General features: G+C 45.2%; 1 protein-coding gene across 1 annotated transcript in view; it reads left to right on the top strand.

The window, feature by feature from the left end:
* The window catches only part of LOC311149407 (helicase ARIP4-like), an 82,965-nt gene that overhangs the window by 54,814 nt on the left and 11,547 nt on the right, over nucleotides 1-16,604 (top strand). The window contains exons 5-11 of the mRNA XM_084186591.1: nucleotides 1,625-1,762; nucleotides 6,432-6,658; nucleotides 8,540-8,722; nucleotides 9,816-9,949; nucleotides 13,292-13,488; nucleotides 13,913-14,255; nucleotides 14,832-15,009. Of these exons, the coding sequence (XP_084042717.1) occupies nucleotides 1,625-1,762; nucleotides 6,432-6,658; nucleotides 8,540-8,722; nucleotides 9,816-9,949; nucleotides 13,292-13,488; nucleotides 13,913-14,255; nucleotides 14,832-15,009 (1,400 nt within the window). The remainder of the gene's footprint in view (nucleotides 1-1,624; nucleotides 1,763-6,431; nucleotides 6,659-8,539; nucleotides 8,723-9,815; nucleotides 9,950-13,291; nucleotides 13,489-13,912; nucleotides 14,256-14,831; nucleotides 15,010-16,604) is intronic.

Below are 16,604 nucleotides of genomic sequence, written 5' to 3'. Positions count from 1 at the left end.
TCAATGGAAATCAAATTTATAAACCTATGGAGGTCTGGATTTGGAGTCGCACTCAAAATTAAAGTGGAAAACCACACTACAGGCTGATCCAACTTTGATGTAATGTCCTTAAAACAAGTCAAAATGAGGCTCAGTAGTGTGTGTGGCCTCCACGTGCCTGTATGACCTCCCTACAACGCCTAGGCATGCTCCTGATGAGGTGGCGGATGGTCTCCTGAGGGATCTCCTCCCAGACCTGGACTAAAGCATCCGCCAACTCCTGGACGGTCTGTGGTGCAACGTGGCATTGGTGGATGGAGCAAGACATGATGTCCCAGATGTGCTCAATTGGATTCAGGTCTGGGGAACGGGCGGGCCAGTCCATAGTATCAATGCCTTCCTCTTGCAGGAACTGCTGACACACTCCAGCCACATGAGGTCTAGCATTGTCTTGCATTAGGAGGAACCCAGGGCCAACCGCACCAGCATATGGTCTCACAAGGGGTCTGAGGATCTCATCTCTGTACCTAATGGCAGTCAGGCTACCTCTGGCGAGCACATGGAGGGCTGTGCGGCCCCCCAAAGAAATGCCACCCCACACCATGACTGACCCACCGCCAAACCGGTCATGCTGGAGGATGTTGCAGGCAGCAGAACGTTCTCCACGGCGTCTCCAGACTCTGTCACGTCTGTTACGTGCTCAGTGTGAACCTGCTTTCATCTGTGAAGAGCACAGGGCGCCAGTGGCGAATTTTCCAATCTTGGTGTTCTCTGGCAAATGCCAAACGTCCTGCACGGTGTTGGCCTGTAAGCACAACCCCCACCTGTGGACGTCGGGCCCTCATACCACCCTCGTGGAGTCTGTTTCTGACCGTTTGAGCAGACACATGCACATTTGTGGCCTGCTGGAGGTCATTTTGCAGGGCTCTGGCAGTGCTCCTCCTGCTCCTCCTTGCACAAAGGCGGAGGTAGCGGTCCTGCTGCTGGGTTGTTGCCCTCCTACGGCCTCCTCCACGTCTCCTGATGTACTGGCCTGTCTCCTGGTAGCGCCTCCATGCTCTGGACACTACGCTGACAGACACAGCAAACCTTCTTGCCACAGCTCGCATTGATGTGCCATCCTGGATGAGCTGCACTACCTGAGCCACTTGTGTGGGTTGTAGACTCCGTCTCATGCTACCACTAGAGTGAAAACACCGCCAGCATTCAAAAGTGACCAAAACATCAGCCAGGAAGCATAGGAACTGAGAAGTGGTCTGTGGTCACCACCTGCAGAACCACTCCTTTATTGGGGGTGTCTTGCTAATTGCCTATAATTTCCACCTGTTGTCTATTCCATTTGCACAACAGCATGTGAAATGTATTGTCAATCAGTGTTGCTTCCTAAGTGGACAGTTTGATTTCACAGAAGTGTGATTGACTTGGAGTTACATTGTGTTGTTTAAGTGTTCCCTTAATTCTTTTGAGCAGTGTGTGTGTATATATATATATATGTGTGTGTCCTCCGAAGAGGGGGTTGGTTGATGGGTTAATACATTTAAGAAATCACACACCAAAAAATATATCATAATAGAATGAATTCACTCGTTGATACTTAACACACTCAGGTGATTAACTACTGCGTCTCTCCCTCTGTCCCCTCCAGGAGATCTGTCTCAGAGTGTGTCTGCTAGTGTGGCCAAACAGGACCATGTGATCTGCCTGGACACCAGTAACAGCAGCACTAACATCAGAGAAGATGACTCCAAAGCTCTGGTCCCAGAAGCACACGCCCCCAAAGAAGGTGAGACTCCAGTCACTATGAGACGCTGTTTAGTATCCCTCATCAAGCTAGAGAAGCCCCAGGGTCTGTCACACATTACATATTATTATACATTATATTACACATGTTAACTGAGACTGATTGTGGTCCTCCTGTGCTGATCTAGGATCAGGTCCCCTGTCCATTTTATCTTATTCATTATGATCTAAAAGGCCAAAATGATCCTAGATCAGAACTCCTACGCTTTTAATACCTGCCCTGGTTGTGCAATACTGAGGAACTCTGCTCCAGTCATTCTTAGATGTCCATCAACAACATTCGGCCAGTGATCTTTATGAATTTGGCATGTTATCAGATGACTCTGAGAGACTCCCTTAGAATAGCCAAGTCACACTGTAGTTAATAGAACATAAAAATATTTCTATTGAAATCAAGGGTCCCACACCAAACATGGATCCTGAACCACTGATGGATTTAGAACGTCAAGACTGCCATGCTTTATATGCTTGGTGATGTTATGACCTATTTCTCTGTTCCAATGTCAGTCTCATATTACCTTTGAACACCAGGTGTTGTAAATGGGATCAAATGTGGGTCAGATACTTACTGTAGGTCAAGTAAGGGGAATGGTCTCGCTGCAGTGTACTTTATGAAAGTATTTCATGAAAAGTTATCCAAATTACATCATGGGGTACGTACGGACTGGGGTGTGCTGTATAGGGCTGTTGCGGTGAACGTATTACCACCACACCGGCGGTCACGAGTCATGAAGGCAGTCAAATTCCACTTTTTTTTACATTTTAGTCATTTTAGCAGACGCTCTTATCCAGAGCGACTTAGTTAGTGAGTGCATACATTTTCATACTGGCCCCCCGTGGGAAACGAACCCACAACCCTGGCGTTGCAAGCGCCATGCTCTACCAACTGAGCTACAGTTTAGTCACGGTAATTAGGCTTCTCCACACTCTGATGCTGCTGCTGGTCATTAGTAGCCTACCAAACTTGCTAACTGCCTGGTACTCAGTGCTCTATTGTCCCTCTAATCACTCTGACATCAGTGCAAATGTATTCGAAAATCTAATCAAACACTTAATGAGAGCCCATGAGCTCATGTTGCGCAACATTTCTATAGGCTATGGAATTGCGGGAGAAAACAGAGTGATGGCGGCTAATAAAAAGAAGAGGATCCCATCATCTTTCTATAGGCTAGGCCTACTATATTTATTTCTCAACTTTCCTAATATTAAACACATTGCTTATATTTACAACAGGAGTATAGCCTACCTGGCTGGCATGAAAATAAACCACGGGGAAAAGTGTCCTCCATTCGCTATTTAAGTGCGTAGATAACATGTATTTTTTCCACTGTCCCTGTTTCAATACAGTTGCATAATAATGGTCCATTCTAAATCAAAACAAATGTCACACATATATTATTTTGTGTAAAGACAAGATTAAATCAAGAATAGTCTGATGGGTGACAGTATTAGCCTATCACTTGTGAATTATATATTATCACTTGTGAATGATGCCCAGCATAAGAAACAATGCCTTTTTTTTGCGACTTGTTCGAATCATAGTCGCACACCTCATGTAGCCTAGCCCATAGGCCTATATGTTTTAATAAGGTTTGTATCACAACTAAAGTGGCCAAATAACGTCTTAAAATTAAGCACATGAATCTGCCTTAAAAGGGGTGTAGGGCCTAACTGGCATATATAAGCAGCGCGTGAGTTTCAAGTTTGGGGAAGATAATTTTCACCATAAAAATACACCTTTATAATAAAAGCATTACATGCATAATTGCATTTGCGGTCACTTTAGATAATGGTGTTTTCCTCTAATGGAACATTCGCGCTTATAGCCTACTACCATGTGCGCATTGCAGCGCTTATAATGTGAAGAAATAGCCTAATAGTGTATCAGCATTTTAAGCTAAACGTTCTGATCTGTTGCGTCAGCCACATTGCATAAAACATGTTTTTTGATGCTAGTGGTTGTATTAATTTGGTATCTATCGCATCCCACAACTGTCCCAGACTATGTTTTGAATATTTATTTCTCGCACAGAATAGAATAGATCGACTTTTGTACTATGGGGGATAATAGATTGACATAGGCTAGTGCTTTTGCTGTTCGTTAGGCGCAGTTACGTCCCGGATATGTCTGTAGCCATTAAACCCCTACAACTCATCCAGAATGCCGCAGCCCGTCTGGTGTTCAACCTTCCCAAGTTCTCTCACGTCACCCCGCTCCTCCGCACACTCCACTGGCTTCCAGTTGAAGCTCGCATCTGTTACAAGACCATGGTGCTTGCCTATGGAGCTGTGAGGGGATCGGCACCTCTGTACCTTCAGGCTCTGATCAGTCCCTACATCCAAACGAGGGCATTGCGTTCATCCACCTCTGGCCTGCTGGCTCCCCTTCCTCTGCGGAAGCATAGTTCCCGCTCAGCCCAGTCAAAACTGTTCGCTGCTCTGGCACCCCAATGGTGGAACAAGCTCCCTCACGACGCCAGGACAGCGGAGTCACTCACCACCTTCCGGAGACATTTGAAACCCCACCTCTTTAAGGAATACCTGGGATAGGATAAAGTAATCCTTCTATCCCCCTCCCCCTTAAAAAAAGAAAAAAAAAAGAAGATATTGTAAAGTGGTTATCCCACTGGCTATAGGGTGAATGCACCTATTTGTAAGTCGCTTTGGATAAGAGCGTCTGCTAAATGACGTAAATGTAAATGTAGCCTGTGAGAAAGACCCGATCACGTGACAGAGCTGTGTGAGTGAGAGAGGCTTTGGATTGCGCAGCACACTCAGGGAGAAGGGCACAACGCAGCACTCATGGCCACAAAAGGCATGGATTTTTTTAGGGTGCATTACGGCCACAAAGGGGATGCCGCGGTGAAATTCGAGGCATTATCAAGTGCTTGTCAAATTGTGAATGAGAGACTATTGGAGTGTGTACAGCCTGTGCAAAAAACAAAGCAGAGCTCATGCCTTTCAAGCGACTTTTTTCAAATCATCATTAGTCTCATCATGCAGCCTTACAATGTATTAAAAATCAAAACATATAGCCCAACGTTTGTAGAACAACTACAGTTACATTAATAACTCTAAATTAAGCATATAGGGGTACCTATTTCTTTGTTAACCGCTCAACACAGAATAGCCGCATGTGTGCACTCCCTCAAATCGTTTGGAGAAAATATTTATACTTTATTCAGCTTTGTTCAATTGTATTCTTCATACTATAAAATAATGCCACGGAATTATAAGCAAATCTTGTCTGCTAAATGAACTAGTGTAGCCCACAGCCATTTGGCATAGCCACATCAGGACCTAACGTAAGGACAACTCAGAGTATGCTATTCTGTCCTTCTGAAATAGACTACATTTTCATCATATTATGCTTCTTCAGACCTGTCTAAAATAAATAATGGATTCATTGTGAAGGTTTAGACTATATTACATGGATTTATTAGACTTTTTTAAATGTCTTGTAGGCTATGTGTGGAAGCCAGGAGATGCTAAATGTGTTTATGTTAATTAACGGTCAATTGCCGTGAGACTGGCAGTTATTTGCTTGACAATCACCGGCTGACGAAATTTCGTGACCTCCACAGCCCTTGTGCTGTACCCGACTGGCTCTGAGCAGTTGTCTGAGCTAGATCGGCTGTGCTAGAGCAGGAGAGTGGCTACAGTATAGAACTAAGCTCTGGTGGGTACATCATGTGTTTTTCCTCCACTGGTCATGACTCCCACAAACACACACACACACACACACACAAACAAACTCTCTCTGTGTGTGTCACTTACTCACACATGTATGCACCCATACGCGCGTGCGCACACACTCTCATTTATTCACACATACACACACCTGTCTGTTTGTGGGCATAGATCCACACTGAACAGATCCATTCCCAGTTAAACCCCCTTCCAACCCACCTGGCGTTTTTGGGTCCTGGGTGAGAGGGTAGGCAATTAAGGCGACAATGTCTGGAATGGAAGTGGGTCTATGGAGAAAATGGCTGGTTAATGCCAGCCCCAGCCTCAGCCAGCTTCCAGCCTAGGCAGTGTGGTGACATTTCTGCCCAGGGTTATGTAAACCCATCTCCCACCACTATAATCCATCTTGCATAAGCACCCATTCACTAGACTTACATAAGCCCGCTCTCTATCGCCCTCTCCTCCCCTCCTCCCCTCCTCTAGGCCACATCTGTAGTTCAAAAAACGGCACAAGTTTATTGAACTTATCACTTAATTTAGATGACGTGGGGACCCATTTAGATGTTTTTTTGCTATTTGAAACCAGTCCAGGGAGGAACTTTTTTGAAGATTTGTTTGCCTGAAGATACTAAGACAAACATGACGCCAGAAAAAAATTACATTCATTTTATAGAATTTGTGAAAACACATGTCCTCATTTAGAGATAAATTGTGTTATTGAAACACTTATTATTGAGTTATTGAAACTAATGAAATGTATGATATTGTATTTGTTTAGGCAATATTGTGTAACATAATGGTAGAAAATGATTGTTTTGATCAACAGGCAGCCACACAATGCAATTGAAACATATTGGTATTACGTAGATATATTAAATGTTTCTCCATTTCCATCTACATCCATCTAGCTCTTCTAACATAAACACCTTGTCCTCCTTTCCTTTTTCCTTTCTCAACCATAGACGTGATCGAGCTGAGCTCAGGCGAGGAGGACGCCCTCCAGATCAGAGGCAAGTCCACCAATGAGGAGGAGGAGGAGCGGTCGGAGGAGGCCAGCGGCGCCCACGTCAACGACGCTGTGAACCAACCGGACGCCCTGGGGCGTGTCTTGGTCAACCTGAACCACCCTGCTGAGGAGGCAGACCTGTTCCTCTCCCCTCAACTGGCCCGGGCCGTCAAACCTCACCAGGTATGGATTCCCTCAGTAGAATATCAAGTAGGCTTGGGCGGTATATACCGTATACCGGGGTATTTAGAAATAGCCACGGGATGGTTTTTCCAATACCGTTGAAACTATTTTTTTTGACGTTTTTCCAATACATTTTAATATTTGTAACAATTTTGTAAGTAAATACCTGCAGTCAACTTGTGCAATGAGTTAGGGGATGAAGCATATCGCGTTCTTATTTCACCTGTCACATTATTGTACAACGGGGGAAAGCAGGGGCAGGTGTGTCCAGCTGTGTATTGACAGGGGTCACGTTTTATATTGAGTCAACAGTGTTTTTTTGCTTCAATAGAGTGACCAGGGATGTGCAACTATAGTTTTCCTTCACAGAAAATACATTAGTGCAACACATTCAGCATTAAATAGCTTAATTTTGATTAGATGACAACAGAAGTGCAACGCTATTTGGCTGGCAACCACACAAGTAAATTAGCTTAAAATGAATAAGCAAAGTATTTTTTGCAAAAACTATGCATGGCCATCATATTTCTAATGTTTAGGGCTATCATATAAAAAATTTTGCCAGCTACATTTCCTAATGTTTTGCTTAAAGTTAATCTTTCATTTTACTGGAGAAAAGTTTGCTGGCTACACCGAGAGAAGTACCGGAGAAAAGTAGCTACATCAGTCAGAGGGCTGTCAGCTGATAGAACGCATACAACGGTCGCCAGGTGTACGGTGTTTCCTCCGACACATTGGTGCGGCTGGCTTCCGGGTTAAGCGGGCAGTGTGTCAAGAAGCAGTGCGGCTTGGCAGGGTCGTGTTTCGGAGGACGCATGGCTCTCGACCTTCGCCTCTCCCGAGTCCGTACGGGAGTTGCAGCGATGGGACAAGACTGTAACTACCAATTGTATATCATGAAAAAGGGGTAAAAAGTGTACAAGAAATAAAGACATGCTGCTGGAGAGCCAGTACTGCATGTGTCAAAACTTTGTTCATTTGCACAATGTCTCTCTTTCACATTTGTTTGTAAATTTCCAAACTCACCAAAAATGACATTCGGTAGCTCCTACCTATATATGCATAACTTTATGAGCTGGATTGCCTGTCTTTGCAATTTGTTTATTTTCATTTGCGCTCGTTAGCATATTTAGCTACCAGCCTCCATGGAAATGTGCTATTACTTGTGCAAATTTTATTACCATCATGATAATAGACTCCCAATGGGCTTTTTTGTGTTTTTTGGCACCCCCTTGTATACTAAGCCGGTAATACCGTAAATCCCAGGGTGAGAAAAGGACGGTATGACGATATGAAAGTCGGGATACCGCCCAGCCCTAATATCAAGCCTATCAAACAGTTTTCTCTTCATACGTAATCAATCTACCAACCATGAGTTAAACATTTTACATTACATTTTTTACATTTTAGTCATTTAGCAGACGCTCTTATCCAGAGCGACTTACAGGAGCAATTAGGGTTAAGTGCCTTGCTCTAGGGCACATCAACAGATTTTTCACCTAGTCGGCTCAGGGATTAGAACCAGCGACTTCGGTTACTGGCACAACGCTCTTAACCACTAAGCTACCTGCCGCCCCTCACCAGGTACCACTGACTCAATAGGGACATGGATTCTCTTGTTAGCACAGGCAGCCTAGCAGTTAATATAGGGCCAGTTTCCCAGATCCGTATTAAGCCTAAAAAGCACTTTAAATTAAGATTTTCTGTCTCTGCCAAACCCCATAGAGCCCATGGAGACAGCCATGGTATACAATGCAGTCAAACAAATATAACAATTAACAGCCTTATCAATCTGCTAAGGATCTCACTACTTCTGTCTCTCTCTCCCTCCCTTCCTCATTTCTTTTCTCTTCCTTTTCTCCCCCTCTCTATCTCTGTCAGATCGGTGGGATCCGGTTCCTGTATGATAACCTGGTGGAGTCTCTGGAGAGGTTTAAGCGCAGCAGTGGCTTCGGCTGTATCCTTGCCCACAGCATGGGCCTGGGCAAGACCCTGCAGGTCATCTCCTTTATAGACATCCTGCTTAAACACACGCAGGCCCACACCGTGCTCGCCATCGTTCCTGTAAGTGTCTGTGTGTACTCTGTTCTCTCTTTATAATAATAATATAATAATAATAATAATAATAATATGCCATTTAGCAGACACTTTTATCCAAAGCGACTTACAGTCATGTGTGCATACATTTTTACGTATGGGTGGTCCCGGGGATCGAACCCACTACCCTGGCGTTACAAGCGCCATGCTCTACCAATTGAGCTACATTCTCTATTCTGTTTGTACATACTGGACGTGTACATACTGGACGTAACGCAATGGGGGTGTGTGAATCTAGCTTGTAATCTCTTGACTGAGGTAATTTACTTTCTCTCTCTCTCTCTCTACCTCTACCTGTCTCTCTACCCCTCTCTCGCTTTCTCTCTCTACCTCGCGCGCTCTCTCTACCTCGCGCTCGCTCCCTCTACCTCACGCTCGCTCTCTCTACCTCGCGCTCGCTCCCTCTACCTCGCGCTCGCTCTCTCTACCTCGCGCTCGCTCTCTCTACCTCGCGCTCGCTCTCTCTACCTCGCGCTCGCTCTCTCTACCTCGCGCTCGCTCTCTCTACCTCGCGCTCGCTCTCTCTACCTCGCGCTCGCTCTCTCTACCTCGCGCTCGCTCTCTCTACCTCGCGCTCGCTCTCTCTACCTCGCTCTCTCTACCTCGCGCTCGCTCTCTCTACCTCGCGCTCGCTCTCTCTACCTCGCGCTCGCTCTCTCTACCTCGCGCTCACTCTCTCTACCTTGCGCGCTCTCTACCTCGCACGCTCTACCTCTCTCTCACTTCCCCTCTCTCTACCTCTTACTCACGACCCCTCTCTCTACGCCTCTTTACCGCTACCTCTCTCTACTTCTACCTCTCTCTCACTACCCCTTCTCTCTCTTCTCTCTCTACCTCTCTCTCTCACTACCTCGCGCTCTCTACCTCACTCTCTCTCTACCTCGCTCTCTACCTCACTCTCTCTACCTCTCTCATTCTGCTATTTCTCTGTTTCTCTCTGTGTTCTCTCTCTGTGTTCTCTCTACCTCTATACCTCTTTCTCTCTCTACCTTGCTCTACCTCTGTACCTCTTTCTCTCTCTCTACCCCTCTCTCTCTCGCTCTCTACCCTCTCGCTACAGGTCAACACGTTACAGAACTGGCTGGCTGAGTTTAACCTCTGGGTCCCTTCCTCTGAGGCATTACCTGCGGACATCAACCCCGCCCACTTCTCCCCGCGCAGCTTCAAGGTCCACATCCTGAATGACGAGCACAAGTGAGTTTCCCGTCCTCTCTGGGAACAGGGATATCCCACTCCCTCCCCTTTAAAAGCTGAAGCCTTTTAGCCTTGATCATGGTTTGTGTTTGTGAGTGACTAGAGATGACTCACTCCCACTCTGAGATATTCATCACAGCTCTTTCTCGCTCTGCTTCTATCACACAACTGCCAGGATCTGTCTCTAAAAATAAATATATGGACACTACCAGTCAAAAGTTTGGACACACCTGCTGATTCAAGTGTTTTTTTTTTTTTTTTTGACTATTTTTTACATTGTAGAATAATAGTGAAAACATCAAAACTATGAAATAACACAAATGGAATCATGTAGTCACCAAAAAAGTTTTAAACAAATCTAAATATATTTGAGATTCTTCAAAGTAGCCACCCTTTTCCTTGATGACAGCTTTGCACACTCTTGGCATTCTCTCAACTAGCTTCATGAAGTAGTCACCTGGATTACATTTCAATTAACAGGTGTGCCTTCTTAAAAGTTAATTTGTGGAATTTATTCCTTCTTAATGCGTTTGAGCCAATCAGTTGTGTTGTGACAAGGTAGGGGGCTATACAGAAGATGGCCCTATTTGGTAAAAGACCAAGTCCATATTATGGCAAGAACAGCTCAAATAAGCAAAGAGAAACGACAGTCCATCATTACTTTTAAGACATGAAGGTCAGTCAATCCGGAAAATGTGAAGAACTTAGAAAGTTTCTTCAAGTGCAGTCACAAAAACCATCAAGCGCTATGATGAAACTGGCTCTCATGAGGACCACGACAGGAAAGGAAGACCCAGAGTTACCTCTGCTGCAGAGAATAAGTTCATTAGAGTTACAGTTGAAGTCGTAAGTTTACATACACCTTAGCCAAATACATTTCAACTCAGTTTTTCACAATTCCTGACATTTAATCCTAGTAAAAATGCCCTGTCTTAGGTCAGTTAGATCACCACTTTATTTTAAGAATGTGAAATGTCAGAATAATAGTAGAGAGAGAAGGCCTCCTTGCTCGCACACGCCTTTTCAGTTCTGCCCACACATTTTCTATAGGATTGAGGTCAGGGCTTTGTGATGGCCACTCCAATACCTTGACTTTGTTGTCCTTAAGCCATTTTGCCACAACTTTGGAAGTATGCTTGGGGTCATTGTCCATTTGGAAGACCCATTTGCGACCAAGCTTTAACTTCCTGACTGATGTCTTGAGATGTTGCTTCAATATATCCACATAATATTCCTTCCTCATGATGCCATCTATTTTGTGAAGTGCACCAGTCCCTCCTGCAGCAAAGCACCCCCACAGCAAGATGCTGCCACCCCTTGCTTTACAGTTGGGATGGTGTTCTTCGGCTTGCAAGCGACCCCCTTTTTCCTCCAAACATAACGATGGTCATTATGGCCAAACAGTTCTATATTTGTTTCATCAGACCAGAGGACATTTCTCCAAAAAGTACGATCTTTGTCCCCATGTGCAGTGGCAAACCGTAGTCTGGCTTTTTTATGGCGGTTTTGGAGCAGTGGCTTCTTCCTTGCTGAGCGGCCTTTCAGGTTATGTCGATATAGGACTCGTTTTACTGTGGATATAGATACTTTTGTACCTGTTTCCTCCAGCATCTTCACAAGGTCCTTTGCTGCTGTTCTGGGATTGATTTGCACTTTTCGCACCAAAGTACGTTCATCTCTAGTAGACAGAACGTGTCTCCTTCCTGAGCGGTATGACATCTGTGTGGTCCCATGGTGTTGCGTACTATTGTTTGTACAGATGAACGTGGTACCTTCAGGCGTTTGGAAATTGCTCCCAAGGATGAACCAGACTTGTGGAGGGCTACAATTTGTTTTATGAGGTCTTGGCTGATTTCTTTTGATTTTCCCATGATGTCAAGCAAAGAGGCACTGAATTTGAAGGTAGGCCTTGAAATACATCCACAGGTACACCTCCAATTGACTCAAATGATGTCAATTAGCCTATCAGAACCTTCTAAAGCCAAGACATCGTTTTCTGGAATTTTCCAAGCTGTTTAAAGGCACAGTCAACTTAGTGTTTGGAAACTTCTGACCCACTGGAATTGTGATACAGTGAATTATAAGTGAAATAATCTGTCTGTAAACAATTGTTGGAAAAAATGACTTGTGTCATGCACAAAGTAGATGTCCTAACCGTCTTGCCAAAACTTTGTTAACAATACATTTGTGGAGTGGTTGAAAAACAAGTTTTAATGACTCCAACCTAAGTGTATGTAAACTTCCGACTTCAACTGTACCTTTGTTCTTCACAGAGTTCAAGTCACCGATACATCTCAACATCAACTGTTCAGAGGGGACTGTGTGAATCAGGCCTTCATGGTCGAATTGCTACAAAGAAACCACTACTAAAGGACACCAATAATAAGAAGAGACCTTCTTGGGCCAAGAAACACAAGTAATGGACATTACACCGGTGGAAATGTGTCCTTTGGTCTGGAGTCCAAATTTGAGATTTTTGGTTCCAGCCGCCGTGTCTTTGTGAGACGCGGTGTGGGAGAACATATGATCTCCTCATGTGTATTTCCCACCGTAAAGCATGGAGGAGGTGGTGTTATGGTGTGGGGGTGCTTTGCTGGTGACACTGTCTGTGATTTATTTAGAATTCAAGGCACACTTAACCAGCATGGCTACCACATCATTCTACAGCGATACGCCATCCCATCTGGTTTGGGTTTAGTGGGACTATCATTTGTTTTTCAACAGTACAATGACCCAACACACCTCCAGGCTATGTAAGGGCTATTTGACCAAGAAGGAGAGTGATGGAGTGCTGCATCAGATGACATGGCCTCCACAATCCCCTGACCTCAACCCAATTGAGATGGTTTGGGATGAGTCGGACCACAGAGGGAAGGAAAAGCAGCCAACAAGTGCTCAGCATATGTGGGAACTCCTTCAAGACGGTTGGAAAAGCATTCCAGGTGAAGCTAGTTGAGCGAATGCCAAGAGTGTGCAAAGTTGTCATCAAGGCAAAGGGTGGCTATTTGAAGAATCTCAAATATAAAATTCTACAATGTAGAAAATAGTAAAAATAAAGAAAAACCCTTGAATGAGTAGGTGTGTCCAAACTTTTGACCGGTACTGTATGTACAAATATGACTCGCCCAGGTGTGTAACTACTTGAAGTACTTAAGGTATTTAAAGTACATCAAGTATCAAGACCTTTAGCACGAAGGTTTCATTATATCTTAATCAAACCTTCTTGCTAAAGGTCTTGATACTTGATGTACTTTAAATGCCTGTACTATTATGCGTGTAACATTGTCACTGATGTGCCATCTCTCTTTCCCTCTCGTCGCTCTCTTCCCTCATCTCTTTCAGAACCACTGCCACCAGAGCGAAGGTGATCTATGACTGGTCGCGGGATGGCGGCGTGCTCCTGATGGGTTATGAGATGTACCGCCTGCTGTCCCTGAAGAAGAGCTTTGTGGCGGGCCGGAAGAAGAAGTCCAAGAAGCCCCAAGGACCAGTGGTCATTGACCTGGACAAAGAGGACCGGCAGCAGGAGCTCCTCAAAGGTCAGTAGGTCAAAAAGGTCACCTCAGAGTGACACCTGTCAATCGACACTGTTATGTCAGTCATGGCCTGAACTTTTCAGAGTTTTCAAACCAGACGCTTATGGCGTGAAACCAAGGTCATCTGCACATATGGATTTTGAGAGCTCTAATGTTTAACCTTTTGTTAGAACCCATGTTAGATAACACTTTGTTAGATATTTTTCATGTGCTCCAGGATGTGTGCATGAGTGCATGGGTTTCCAGTTACCCAGTCACGACATCACTTTAGTATGACTCCATCATGAGTGACTCCGATAACATGAGTCACTTAGATTAATGGAACATAAAGTAAATGCTTGGATCAGTCCTACATACACATCTTACCTTCAGGGCTACCATTGTTCCTGAAATAACTCTAACTTGACATCCCTCTACCCTCCTGAAGACATAGAGAAGGCCCTGTCTCTCCCCGGCCCGGACGTGGTGATCTGTGACGAGGGCCACCGCATTAAGAACTGCCACGCCAGCACCTCGCAGGCCCTGAAGAACATCCGTACACGGAGACGCGTGGTCCTCACAGGATACCCACTCCAGAACAACCTGATAGAGTACTGGTGCATGGTGGACTTTGTCAGGCCTGATTTCCTGGGTACCAGGCAGGAGTTTAGTAACATGTTTGAGAGGCCCATTCTGAACGGGCAGTGTGTGGACAGCACGCCTCAGGACGTCCGGTTGATGAGATACCGAAGTCATGTCCTTCATAGCCTGCTGGAAGGCTTCGTCCAGAGGTGAGAATGAGAGCTGGTTATAACCCACATGAACTGTTGCTACTACAGTATTCTCTGTATACTTTATAGGCCAGTTTCCCTCTCTCAGATTAAGTCTTAAGCTTACTTTATTGGTCAATTGCAAACAAGGTCCAACCGAAATTTGACTTCTGCTTTTACCCAACCCCTCCGTAAACACACATGCATAAATACACATACAGGTTTTTTTGTAGAGGTGCGGGGGGGCTGCCACACTCGGTGCCTGCGGAGCTGTTGTTGTGGGGGGTTAAGTGCCTTGCTCAAGGACACAACGGCAGGCAATGGGATCTAGGATTTTGATACCAGCAACCCTCTGGTTGCCAGCTCACTACCTGCCAGATTATTCCCGTCTGACCCGGAATTTGAACTGTCAACCATCCAGTTGCTGGCTCGCCTCCATAACCGCTAGCCTACCTGCTGCCCCAGTTGAATTCCTGGACTAAAAAGTACTTTAAATGGAGATTCTAGTTTTGTTTGTTCATGAATGTAGAAGAGATCTGTATGGAAAAGATATTTGTGGTCTAACTCTGGTTGTGTTGTGGTTGTGTTTGTTCCCAGGCGTGGCCATGACGTGCTGAAAGACCAGCTCCCCTCCAAGGACGAGCATGTGATCATGGTGCGCCTGTCGCCCCTGCAGAGGGCCCTCTACACAGAGTTCATGAACCGCTTCAGAGAGGCAGGCAACAGCGGCTGGCTCAGCCTCAACCCACTCAAGGCCTTCTGCGTCTGCTGCAAGGTATGCATGCCTGCCTGTCTGTGTCTGTTTTGGCATACACAGGAGTAAAATAAATGTGTGCAATTGGAAAGTGTTCAGACCCCTTGACTCTTTCCACATTTTGTTTTACGTTACAGCCTTATTCTAAAATCTACACACAATACCCTATAATGACAAAGAAAAAAACAGGTTTCTAGAAATGTTTGCAAATGTATTACAAATAAAAAACAGATACAGTATTCAGACCCTTTGCTATGAGACTCGAGATTAAGCTCAGGTGCATCCTGTTTCCATTGATCATCCTTGAGATGTTTCTACAACTTGATTGGTGTCCACCTGTGGTAAATTCAATTGATTGGACATGATTTGGAAAGGCACACACCTGTCTATATAAGGTCCCACAGTTGACAGTGCATGTCAGAGCAACAAACCAAGACATGAGGTCGAAGGAATTGTCCGTACGTAGAGCTCCGAGACAGGATTGTGTCGAGGCACAGATCTGGGGAAGGGTAGCAAAAAATGTCTAAAGCTTTGAAGGTCCCCAAGAACACAGTGGCCTCCGTCATTCTTAAATGGAAGAAGTTTGTAAGCACCAAGACTCTTCCTAGAGCTGGCCGCCCGGCCAAACTGAGCAATCGGGGGAGAAGGGCTGTGGTCAGGGAGGTGACCAATAACCCAATGGTCACTCTGACAGAGCTCCAGAGTTCCTCTGTGGAGATGGGAGAACCTTCCAGAAGGACAACCATCTCTGCAGCACTCCAACAATCAGGCCTTTATGGTAGAGTGGCCAGACGGAAGCCACTCCTCAGTAAAACAGCCCGCTTGGAGTTTGCCAAAAGGCACCTAAAGGACTCTCAGACCATGAGAAACAAGATTATCTGGTCTGATCAAACCAAGATTGAACTCTTTGGCCTGAATGCCAAGCGTCATGTCTGGAGGAAACCTGGCACCATCCCTACGGTGAAGCATGGTGGTGGCAGCATCATGCTGTGGGGATGTTTTTCAGCAGCAGGGACTGGGAGACTAGTCAGGATAGAGGGAAGAATGAGCGGAGCAAAGTACAGAGAGATCCTTGATGAAAACCTGCTCCAGAGTGCTCAGGACCTCAGACTAGGGCGAAGGTTCACCTTCCAACAGGACAACGACCCTAAGCAAACAGCCAAGACAACGCAGGAGTGGCTTCGGGACAAGTCTCTGAATGTCCTTGAGTGGCCCAGCCAGAGCCCGGACATGAACCCGATCGAATATCTCTGGAGAGACCTGAAAATAGCTGTGCAGCGACGCTCCCCATCCAACCTGACAGAGCTTGAGAGGATCTGCAGAGAAGAATGGGAGAAACTCCCCAAATACAGGTGTGCCACGCTTGTAGCGTCATACCCAAGAAGACTCGAGGCCGTAATCGCTGCCAAAGGTGCTTCAACAAAGTACTGAGTAAAGGATCTGAATACTTATGTAAATGTAATATTTCAGTTTGAAATTTTTAATACATTTGCAAAAAAATTAAAAACCTGTTTTTGCTTTGTCATTATGGGGTATTGTGTATAGATTGATGAGGGGGAAATTTCCATTTTAGAATAAGGCTGTAACGTAACAAAATGTGGAAAAAGTCAAGTGGT

This window comes from Coregonus lavaretus, assembly GCF_964263955.1.
Source record: "Coregonus lavaretus genome assembly, chromosome: 22".
Classification (NCBI taxonomy): Eukaryota; Metazoa; Chordata; class Actinopteri; order Salmoniformes; family Salmonidae; genus Coregonus; species Coregonus lavaretus.
Note: the sequence above shows the minus strand (reverse complement) of the source record. Positions and strands in the feature narration are given on the sequence as shown.